We start from the raw sequence: 12,188 nt of genomic DNA on the forward strand, positions 1-12,188 counted from the left end.
TAGACAAATCTGCGAAAGCTTCCCCCCCCCGCCCCCCATGGCTGCCACCTGCTTGAGCAGGAGCTATGAGTCCAGATGGACTCCTAAATTGCACATTGCACACCAGCTAAGACTGGGGAAGCACCATTCCATTCAGAGTTGAACGAAATATCACCTATAGCCATTCCACCTTGCCATGGATGAATAGAAGTTGGTAGGTACTTCCTCATCCAGACTTACAGCCTTCAGGCATTCTGCCAGCACCACCACAGCATCCTTTGGTTGGGGGGGGAGATAAATCAGAATTATTCCCTTATTCAGGTAACCCAAAAGGATTTCAATTTCAAGATTACAATTGTAGGTGCTAGCAAAAAGTATGTTTAAGAATCTTACTGTCACTATATGTAGCTTGTCTCATGAGATTTTTCTATTTCTTTAAAATTGAGTGCTCGTATCTCCCTTTTTCTCCAAAAATGCCACTTTCACTCAAGAGCATATCGTTGAACATTGGATTAGGTGTAGCAAAATGATGGGTCATATTTAAGGGGCAAACATTATTGATAGCAAAATAGATTTAAGGTTAGATTCATGATACAGATTAGAAATAGACCTATTTGCATAATTACCTTTACAAATAGAAGTGGGGTACAGAATTGGGTAGAAATACAGGTAGTCCTCGACTTATGACCACAATTGACCCCAAAATTTATGTTGCTAAGTGAGAAATTTGTTTAAGTGAGTTTAGGATGATTTTCTTCTAACCTCTGGTCTCCATTTACCCCAAAAATTCCTAGTGCAACAGATTTATTTTGCAAAATGCTAGCCTAGCTTAGAGGTTTCATGTCTGCTTCATGATTGCCAGTTCCTGTATGCTGATAATTTAGTATTCTTGTACAGGATAGGGACCGTATAGTACTGAAACCTGTTTCCTAGGTTACAATACTGATAATGGCTTGAACCTTTACACCTGCTTTTTCTGCTCCCTTGTAACTCCTTTATAACTAGATTTGGAATGCTATAAATTAATGATTGTCACTTTTAGTCAAGTTCCTTTCCTTCACTGCTGAATCTTACTCCAGAACTTGAGGAGGGGAAAAAAATCTGTTTAATCATTCTAAAGTCAAACAAAATTACAACTGATGGGAAAGAGAACCCTCATAGGATTTCAAAACTTTTTTCTCCTCCAATAAAGCCATTATATAGCAATAGAGGGCAGAATAAAAACACAATTTTAGGACTGAATAACACACAGTGCCATTGGATGCAGAGGCTTCAATTTCTGAGGAAAGGCTTTAGAGAGGGTCAGGGCTGCCATCCAGATCTCAGATAAGGATACTCCTGACAGTTTCAACACTGACCAAGGAGACCTTCAAGCCAAGAGTGGAGTTTTTTTTCAGTAGCCCCAAATTTTTATTTTTATTTTTTTATTTTAATTCCATTTATATCCCGCCCTTCTCCGAAGACTCAGGGCGGCTTACAAGCTTAGCAGTAGCCTTCATTCTATGTATATGCCTGCTTATTAGGGCTTACACACACACACCAAGCGGCATTATTACAAAGTCAGCTTATTGCCCCCAACAATCTGGGTCCTCATTTTACCTACCTCGGAAGGATGGAAGGCTGAGTCAACCTTGAGCCTGGTGGGATGCAAACCTGCGCTAATTGCAGGCAGCTGGTGTTACTTAAGGAGGCATTAGCCCACTGCTCCACCAAGGCTCTTGGAAAGCAAAGTCTCCTTCCAAATGAGCTTGATTATGTGTAACTTCACTAGAGACACTTCCATGAAACTTTCTTTTTCGTCGTTCTTCGGGGTTGTCGCTCTTCCAGTCTAGTCTGCAACTCTTACCTCTCCAGATAGTCCTTGTACAGGTAAGTCCTTGACTTCCAACAATTCGTTCAGTGACCAAAGTTACAGCGGCACTGAAAAATGTGACTTATTGCTGTTTTTCAGAGTTACGATCATTGCAGCATCCCCATGATCATGCGATCAAAATTCAGATGCTTGGCAACTGGTTCGTGTTTATGACCATTGCTGTGACCCAAGGTCACGTGAACCCCTTTTGCGACAAGCAAAGTCAACGGGGGAAAGCCAGATTCACTTAACAGCCAGATGGTTAACTTATCAACTGCAATGATTCACTTGACAATTGTGGCAAGAAAGGTCGTAAAATGGCGACAAACTCACTTAACAAATGTCTCCCTTAATTTTGGGCTGAACTGTGGCCGTAGGTCGAGGAGTAGCCTGTACTACTCCGTGACGGCCGATTTAACTGCCCACCTCAGTCAAGCTGGGCCGGCTGCTGCCACCGAGAGCTCACATAACATTTAGGAAACCTGCCAAGCGGCACAGGAGCCCCAGCAGAAAAAAACGAACAAAACAAAAATGCATTTATTCTTCATTCCCAGGATACCAGCGCTATTTCTCGCCACGGCAAGCAAGAACGAAACCAAAAAACCGCCGCTTTTTTATTTATTTATTTATTTTCTCCCCAACGTCGCTGGGAAACGCTCCTCCCCTTCCCGAGCGGAACAAGATGGCGGCCGCTCTGCCGGCCCGTCATGCTCCGCGGGAGGCCGGCTCTCATCTTCCGTGTGTGTAAGTGTATGTGGGAGAGAGAGCCTCCCTGGGGCCGGAGGAGGAAGGTTGGACGTCGGCCGATGTGAGCGCGAAGAAGGAAGGAGAAGGAGTTCTGCCGCCGCCCGGGGACCATGCAGCCTCAGTCCCGTCGCTCCGGTCGGCGGCCGCTTCCCGCTTTGTTCTCGCTGCTGCTGCTGCTGCTGCTGCTGCTAGCGCAAGGGGTTTCCGCCCTGCGACCCCGAGGCGGGCATCGGGAGTCGCGATTCGGTGAGTGCTTGGGGAAAAAAAGGCGGGGAGGCGGGAGAGCTCGCTTCGCTGCCACCCGCCACCCCCCGCGACAGAAACCCGAGAAGCCGAGCGGTCCTCCTCCCGCTTTGCCAACTGGTGGGCTGTTTCCTCCCGTCGGGGTGGCTCAAACCGGGACGAATCCCTGGCTGGAGCCGAGCGGGCTCTCCGAGAGGCTTCCTCCCCGCTTGAAGCTGCCATGCGGGGTGCCAAGTAAATGGGTGGCGGTGGGGGGGGGGGGCAAAGCGTTGGCCGTCGCGGAGAGTTGCTGGAAAGGGAGCCTGTTGAGAAGCTGAACTGTTTCTCCATCCGGGAAAGGCCGGGCAACGCCTGCCAGCGCGAACGCTTTGCGCCATTTAGCGGGACTGCGGGATTTGCCGGAGGTTGCCTGGGAAGAGACGCTTCTTTGGGAACATTTGACGGGGGGGGGGCGGGAAAAACTCCATGCCCAGGCAGGGGGCTGCTCAATAGTTGTAAACCGGTTGAACGGGGTGTGTAAGAAAAAAAAAAAAGAGGTCCTCTTCTCCTTTGGGGAGGATTTTGAGTGCTTGAAGAGCTCTGCCTACAAAATACACTAATAGCACGTACAGGTAGTCCTCGATTTACCACCGCAATTGAGCCCACAATGAATGTTGTTCAGTGAGACGTTTGTGAAGTGAGCATTTGCCCCATTTATGACTTTCCTTGCCACAGGTGTTAAGTGAATCACTGCAGTTGATAAGTTAGTAATGTGGTTGTTAAGTGAATCTGGCTTCCCCATTGACTGTGCTTGTCAGAAAGTCGCAAAAGATGATCACATGACCCAGGGACACTGCAACTGGTTCCTAAATATGAACCAGTTGACAAGCATCTGAATTTTGATCACATGATCATGGGGATGCTGGAAAGGTAAGTATGAAAAATGCTCATAAGTCAATTTATTCAGTGTCGTCGTAACTTTGAACAGCCACTAAATGAACTGTTGTAAGTTGAAGACTACCTGTAGAGACGTTCCTACCCCTGTGCTGGTAGGAAGCAAATGGTCTGAAGAAAGGAGGGGGAGGTCCTTACAAAGAGCTTGGGGAAGTGAAGATGGGCATTACCATCTTAGGTTCCACTATCATTAAATGTTATAAAATAGTGGAATGTCAATTGTTTAAAAAAATTCACGAGGGTGGGAGGCAAATTGGAGATTAAAAAAATAGTACAAGAGTTAAGTCAAGCCCATCTTTTGGTGGTTTCTTGGAGGCAGTGAGGTTTTCTAGGAAACAGTGTCAAAAACAGGAGCAACCTACCAAAAAATTCTAATTACTCTTAGATAGAGCTGGGATGGTCATTCGTATTTTTTGCACAGGTAGTCCTTGATTTACGAGCACAATTGAGCCCAAAATTTCTGTTGCTAAGCGAGACAGTTAAGTGAATTTTAGGATCTTTCTTGCCACAGTTAAGTGAATCACTGCGGTTGTTAAGTTAGTAACCCGGTTGTTAAGTGAATCTGGCTTCCTGTTGACTTTGCTTGTCAGAAGGTTGCAAAAGGGGATCACATGACCCTAGGACACTGTCCTAAAAACATATGTCTCAATTTTGATGTCACGATCATGGAGATGCTCTGATGGTCATAAGTGTAAAAAATGGTCATAAGTCATTTTTTTCAGTGCCGTTGTAAATTTGAACAGTCGCTAAACAAATGTTGTAAGTCGAGGACTATTTATACTGTTCCAATACTGAGATCAGGACTGTAAACACAGCCATAGGTGATTTCATGCACAGTTAAACATTGACATGATGTTAAAACTATCCTTATGGCAGGTGAGATACATCTTTATTATAGGGAGCTTAGGCCTCCCTTTACAGTGTAAGAGTCACCCATATAAATTAAGAAAAGTTTTCAGCTGAGTTTGTATTATTGAACAGTACTGTACTGTGTGGATAGGCATAAAATAGCTGCAGATGCTCATAGAAGATATTTTTAAAGATCTTGAATGTGTACTATTTTTTTCTGGCGCAGGAAACAAGTAGTTGTAATTCTTAAGAAATATCTCTGGAATGGGGTGTGGAGTTTTGAGTTTCAGTTCCTGATTCTGTTACAGTTTTCTAATATAGCCATTTATTCATGCTTCATGTCATTTCCATAGAGTTCTTGAAAGAATATAATTACTGGTATATACATTTCATTTTGGCACTTTCTTGTAAATGAAATGAGACATTAAAAGGGAACAATATTCCATATAACAAAAACCTAATATTTTCAGGGGCGTGAGTGACGAACACAATCCAGTTTACTAAATCACAAACGTCAAATTAGTGAGACTGAGTCACATGACTTATATAGTGCAGCTTCAGTGGGAGATATGCTTGGATGCCTCTTTTTAACATTGCATCTTGTTCCATTTAGTTACAGACCAATACTTCACTTTATATTTGTTCTGTTTAAGTCTTCACTTTCTTTATTCCCCAGAGAGATTGGAGTCTGTTCTTTCAGACTATGATATTCTTTCTGTGTCCAACATCCAACAACATTCAGTCAGACGAAGAGATCTCCAACCTGAATCCCACATAGAGAAGCTTATTAGTTTTTCAGCATTGCATAGGTATGATTTTTTTTTCTAGTTAAATGCAGAATCGGTCTTGTTTATGTATCGCTGCAATCACGTATTATCTGAGTAGTAGGAACATTATGTCTATTAGGAATGAAAAGGAAATTATTTTAGGGCCTTTATAATGTAAGATAATATATCATTGGCTTTCACCCACCAGGCAAATGTATTGGCAAGCATGGTAGTTCAGTATCTAAAGCTCAAATACGTATGCAGAGCCTTTGAATCTCTCTTAATAATGTATTGATGTATTTTCTTAAACATTTATCTCAGGTTTGAAAATTAAAAAAAACAATTTGTGCTAAAGCCGCTAGTAAACATTCTTGACGCTATTTGTCATCAACTCCATAGAGAGCCATATGCAACAGTTGCTAATATATTGTGCATAATGAAATCAAGTATTTTAGATACATCTGAAATTATTTTTTACAGGCATTTTCAATTATATTTAAGATCAACAGCAGACCATTTTTCAAAAAACTTTCAAGCACTTATTCTTGATGGCCAAGGCAATGAAAGAGAGTATCCTGTACAATGGCAAGAATTTTTCACAGGTCATATTGTTGGTAAGTGTATACAAGTAAGCATTGCTTGCTAGCATTGTTGTTCAGTTGCTAAATCATGTCCGACTCTTCATGATCCCATGGACCATAGCAGTTCAAGCTCTCCTGTCCTCTCCTGTCTCCCAGAGTTTGCCCAGATTCATGTTTGTTGTCGATGACACTATCTAACCATCTCATCCTCTGCCTTCTCCTTCTGTCTTTGCCTTCAATCTTCAATCTTTCCCAGCATCAAGGTCTTTCCCAATGAGTCCTCTTTTCTCATTAGGTGGCCAAAGTATTTTGAGCTTCAGCTTCAGTATCTTATCCTTCCAAAGAAACAGGGTTGATTTCCTTTAGGATTACTAGCATACGAAAAGTCAAATTGGATTAAAAAAATGTATAAACTGCCATGATCTGGAATACCACAAACAACTTTCTGTTCTGGAAAAATTAATCTCAGAAGACAAGGAACGGCTATTGGAGCAGCCAAACCACACTGCGGATTTTGCAGATAGCTACTAGGTATTTGTGTAAATGGAATGCATAATAGATCTGTTACTAGAGTCTATTGGCATTCTGAGTGCTAATATTTATTAATTATATTCAAAAATGACATAATTCTTAGAAGCTAAAATGATTAAGACTACAATTCATAAACAGTAGAAACCTAAGCAAACTCATTACAACTTTTGATTTCAGCATTTACCTTTTAAACATTAAGGTAATGAAAGGACTGGAGAGAATGAATATGTCTGACTGGTGCCTCAAAGGCAAAATTATAAGCGTGCCTTATTGCATTGCTACTTGCAGCATCTGAATTTGGGAAAGTAATTGGAGCAGAAGCTCCGCCAACAGACGGGAACAAATGGGTAGGTAGTACGGATAGTATAATCCCCAGCCATGGCGAGTTTTATAGGCTAATTTAGACTGATAGAGCTTGATTTTGGTCCACAAATAGACCGGGTGACCATGAATATCATATAAAAATGAGACAGGATGGTTATAATCTTTGGGTCCAGTTAGCGCACTTGGTCTGATACAGGTAGTCCTTGGGTTATGACAGTGGCACTATACAATGGGGACTTAACGATGGGTCCTCAGAGTGCCAGCCAGATTGTGATCTGGGTGCCTGGCTGGCAATTATGACATTGCAGCAAGCCATGATCAGGTGTTCACAGCTTCCAATATTTCCTGCTACCTTCCCAGAAGCAAAGTCAATTGAAGAAGCTCTCAGGAAATCAGAAGTCATGATGATGTGAAATCCTCCTTTAACAATGGCAATTGAGACTGCGGAGATGCCATTGTTAAATGATGCAGTCACATGATGTTACACTTAAGAACCTTGTTACTTAGCAAGAGAATTCCCAGTCCCAATTGCCATTGTAACCCAAGGACTACCTATATGACAGCAAGAGCGTTAATGGACCCATAGTACAAAATACTAAAGCAAAGTGATTAAAAAATGTTGGAAGGTAATATAAATTTAAAAGAAGTTATTCATATTGTTTACAATAATAAAATCATTGGAAATAAGTAATATTGATATTATATTGATTCAGATGGCTTCCCATCTCACAAATGTCACTCCCCAGTTAACAAATGCTAAAAATTAAAAATTAATATTAGCAAAGGATAAAAAATAATAAAACGGTCACCAGGGATAAACTCAAGCAAAAAAAACATTTTGACAAAAGACCTCTCTGGTTCATTTTGCTTCCCAAGCTCCAGGCCCTGGAACATGTCTTTTGATATAGTCAGTGAATATACCCAAAGATTTTCCTTGAATCTCATGAAATAACCTCAAATTCATAATATGTAATTTCTTTGCAAATGTGAACTGACCTGTTACAATCTAGCATGTTTGGCTTAACTCAAGTAGGACCTGGTGTATTTTTCACTATACAGTAGTTGCTGACTAAAGGAAATTATACTATTTGCTGCCATTAATAGATCCATTTTTTTTCTTTTTCCCCCCATATCCAGGTCAGAGTAATTCCAAAGTTATAGCTCACATAGGTGAAAGTGACTTCACAGTGAGGATCAATACAGATGCAGAAGAATATAATGTTGAGGTATATCCCATTACATAAATCTACATGTAGCCAAATGATTGCTTAAATTTTTTTAATAGATTGTAATATTTTAACATTCTTTTAACATACTTTGAGTGGCATGGCGGCCCAGAGATGAAGACACTTGCCTCCTACTTGGAAGGTTGAGTTTCTCGTGCCAGGGTGCAAAGAGAAAATATCTGCTGCAAACTCCACATAGGCATCAGGAAGGGCATCTGGCTAGCAAAGGCTCCACTCCATTCAATCACCCCTACTCTATCCCAAAGCAAGGGATTACAGGGTCGTAAAAAGAAAAAATAGTTTAACATTCTTAAAATGTGATATAAATAATCATATCAAAAAGGAGCCTGAATGGAAGATTATCTTCCTGACTTATGGAATATGATGCTTTTGCGAAATCTAGGAAAATCATATTACACCATATTAATTTTCTCCCTTGCTGTAAGTAATCATCTGCTTAGAAAGTGTTTCTTTAAAAATTGCCATAAATTGTTTTAGCCTAAAAACTACCTGAAAAAGGCAACTTACAATCCAAACCCAAAGTTCCGACTATCAGATATCTCCCTGCTGCCTGTGGTCACGTGACCAAACTTCAGGTTCTTTGCAACATGATTGCATTTATGGTTGTTTGCAGCATCCTATGGTCATGTGACTACATTTTAAGCCAGCTTTGCTGAAAACCAGCAGATACTTCATTTAATGACTGCAGAGTTCGGCTTAGTGACCACTGCATAAACTGTAAAATAACAATAGGAATAGCCCTTAGATTTATATACCACTCCATAGTGCTTTACAGCACTCTCTGAGCAGTTTAAAAAACTCAGCATATTGCATCCAACAATCTGGGTCCTCATTTTACTGACACTAGAAGGATGGAAGGCTGAGTCAATCATGAGCCAGTCAGGATCGAACTCCTGGCTGTGGGCAGAGTTGGCCTGCAATATTTTGCATTCTAACCACTGTGCCACCATGATCATAAAATGGTTTTAATGACTGACATAATGGGCAGGCTCTGTTGTGGTCATAACTATAGCACTACCTGTTTTCCAATTAACCTTTTGGGCATCTTCTGTATTTAAGATCCAGTCATTTTATTAATGCCTAGTATTTCCATGAAATAACTTCCTTTCTCTCGTTGTAATGGTCAGTGTTTTTTGAATATTTTACAAAACAGTAAGGAGCAAAATGAGCCACTTATGAATGTCTCATTATACTGCAGTGGATTTTGGTATGAGTGGGAATAATAAAAGGTAAAGGTTCCCCCGCACATGCGTGCTAGTCGTTTCCGACTCTAGGGGCCGGTGCTCATCTCCGTTTCAAAGCCGAAGAGCCAGCGCTTGTCCGAGGACGTCTCCGTGGTCATGTGGCCGGCATGACTAGACGCCAAAGGCGCACGAAACGCTGTTACCTTCCCACCGTAGTGGTCCCTATTTTTCTACTTGCATTTTTACGTGCTTTCGAACTGCTAGGTTGGCAGAAGCTGGGACGAGTAACAGGCGCTCACTCTGCTACGCGGCACTCGTGATTCGACCCGCCAAACTGCCGACCTTCTGATCGACAAGCTCAGCGTCCTAACCCACTGAGCCACCGCGTCCCTTGTGGGAATAATATACGAGCCTAAATCCTGGCTCAGTATCAATAGCGAGTCTGATAAATGTAATGACATTATTTTGAAACTAACCAAGGTTCAGACCTGAATGAAGTTATTTATTTTAAAATGTAGCATTATTATTCAAATTCATGATTTTCGCAAGCTATTTTAAAGAGAATGGATAGGGGAGCTGTTTAGCTATATTGACTAGAAATGAAGATAATTTTACCTAATGAAAAAAAACAACAAACCCAAATCTATTGCATACTTACAAAGCCCCGCAAGGTGGTTTAGGACAGAATTAGATATATTTACAAACATAAATAATTGTTTTAAAGAATACTAGTCTTTAGCATATTGAGTTCTGAACTGACAGCTTTTGATAAGTTACTCCACTTAAGGTGCATTTACTTAAAAGACATTCTGTTGAACGTAGGGTAGCTTATTTTTGAACAGACGTGAAAACAAAATCAATTATTTTTTTCTATTCTAGCCCTTATGGAGGTTTCTCAACAACACAAAAGATGAAAGGCTTTTGGTGTATAGATCTGAAGATATCAAGGATATCTCACGATTAGAATCCCCAAAAGTATGTGGTTATGTCAAACCAGAAGAAAAGGGGCTTTGGGGAGGAGGGCACAAGGATAATGATGTAAATACAGGTAAGTGTCTTAACTACTTGCAATATTTTTATAGAATTGTATAAGATTCTTCCGTAACAGCATAAGATTCTTCCGTAACAGCATAAGGTACTACATAATCCTCAACAACCATTTGTTCAGCGACCGTTCAAAATTACAACGGTGCTTAAAAAAAATGGACTGATAACCCATGCCCAAATTATGGCTATTGCAGCCTCCCGATCCTCATATGATCAAAATTTGGGCGCTTGGCAACCTCCTTGCCCTTACAGCCTCAGGGGCCATTGTTTCTTACCCAAGGCTAAAGTTGCGCTGAAGAGATTTATGAAGATTTAGTGTGTGTAGAAAATGATCACTGGAGAAGCTGGATCCAAAAAGGAGACGGCAAAGGAAGTGAAAAGGGTCCACAAAGCAGGCAGCAAAGGCAGTGAGGTGCTTCTTCAGCCACAGTGGCTGGGCACAAAAGGTGAAAGGCTAGCGCGGGGAACTGGAGAGAAGGCAAGCTGAGTAAGCTTCGTGGTTCTGAGGCTGCTTGCCATCCCACAAAGTAGGTGGGTGGGGTGAGTTGGAGGCAGTCCATTATCTTCCTGGAGGTGGGGGGAAATCGGAGCTGGAGGGTCCAAGTCTGGGATGGCTTTGTTTTGTGTAGATACTTGATTAATGACTTGCGGTTCTTAGTTAACAACTGCAACAGGGAATGCTGGGATAGCCGCCATTGGTGTGGTTACATGACATCTCTCTTTACAACCACATCAACTTATGACAAAAATTCTGTTCTCAATTGGGGTAGTAAGTTGAGAATTACCTGTACTTTCTGTTTAACATTGTGACGTTTATGCAACAGAAAGTTGTCTCCTTCACACCGGAAGCTTATAGGGAATTTACTTTACTATAAAGATCAGGATATTAGCATACAGCAACTCATCCATAGTATACTGTCTGCCTTGAATACTTGTCTTGTTCTCACTTTATTGGAAGAAGGCACATTCTAGCCTGGCTTCCGCATACCATTGGTAGCAGTCCATTATTTTAAAAACTAGCTTAGCATTTTTTTTTCCTAACACTATCTCTCTGGCATAAAGAAATGATGTAAGAAAGATTTAAGCAAAAGATTTCTGTAAATGAGCATTCTGCTTCTGCTTTTTTATTGTATGGGGGTGGGGAGAGAAGAAAAGCACTTTAAAAATAGTTGCTCTTTTCACTCTGTCACTGTCTCTGCCTATGTCACATGGCTATGATTGTGGAGATAAAATTGAGAAAGGTTTTCTTGACCTTTAAAACATGGGATGAATGAGATGAATAAATACCCATAAGCAATTTCTGGAACTCCCCAAGGTTTTCTGTTCTATCCATAGCATTTGCACTGAACATACCATTTTGTGATGAACATATTCATATGTTACAGAAATTCTTGATATAATAGCTATAAATAAGTTATCTGGTAATGTTCCAATTATCATGATAGAAAATATTCCTCGGAGAAGAAGAGCTACTCCAGACCCCTTGAAAAATACTTGCAAGATGTTAGTGGTGGCAGATCATCGTTTCTTTAAGAATATGGGCCGTGGGGAAGAAAGCACTACCATTAACTACTTAGTAAGTGTAATTACCTGCTGTCAATTGGCTGATAAAGTATGCCCAATTATTTTGCTACATTTAAAGTCTGGCAGATTTGAATGCGAGGGTATAACTAAATATTTAAGTAGTACTCAGCAGATACGATTAAGGATGTACATATGAAAAATGCTTAGAATAGACAATATTAACATACAGGTAATCCTCGACTTACAACAGTTTGTTTAGTGACCGTTTGAAGTTGCAGTGGCACAAAAAAAGTGATCATTTTTCACGCAGCCATTTCAGCATCCCCATGGTCACATGATCAAAATTTAGATACTTGGCAACTGACTCATATTTATGACGG

At 40.9% G+C, this 12,188-nt stretch overlaps 1 protein-coding gene across 2 annotated transcripts in view; it reads left to right on the forward strand.

The window, feature by feature from the left end:
* Positions 1-2,587: 2,587 nt before the first annotated feature.
* Positions 2,588-12,188, forward strand: part of ADAM17 (ADAM metallopeptidase domain 17) — a 44,487-nt gene continuing 34,886 nt past the window's right edge. For both annotated transcript variants that reach the window (XM_081313795.1, XM_081313796.1), the window contains exons 1-6: positions 2,588-2,824; positions 5,280-5,412; positions 5,851-5,984; positions 7,944-8,032; positions 10,117-10,285; positions 11,730-11,860. In XM_081313795.1, the coding sequence (XP_081169921.1) occupies positions 2,689-2,824; positions 5,280-5,412; positions 5,851-5,984; positions 7,944-8,032; positions 10,117-10,285; positions 11,730-11,860 (792 nt within the window). In that variant the 5' untranslated portion in view covers positions 2,588-2,688. The remainder of the gene's footprint in view (positions 2,825-5,279; positions 5,413-5,850; positions 5,985-7,943; positions 8,033-10,116; positions 10,286-11,729; positions 11,861-12,188) is intronic.

The sequence above is a fragment of the Vipera berus genome (genome assembly GCF_964194415.1).
Source record: "Vipera berus genome assembly, chromosome: 1".
NCBI classification, from domain to species: domain Eukaryota; kingdom Metazoa; phylum Chordata; class Lepidosauria; order Squamata; family Viperidae; genus Vipera; species Vipera berus.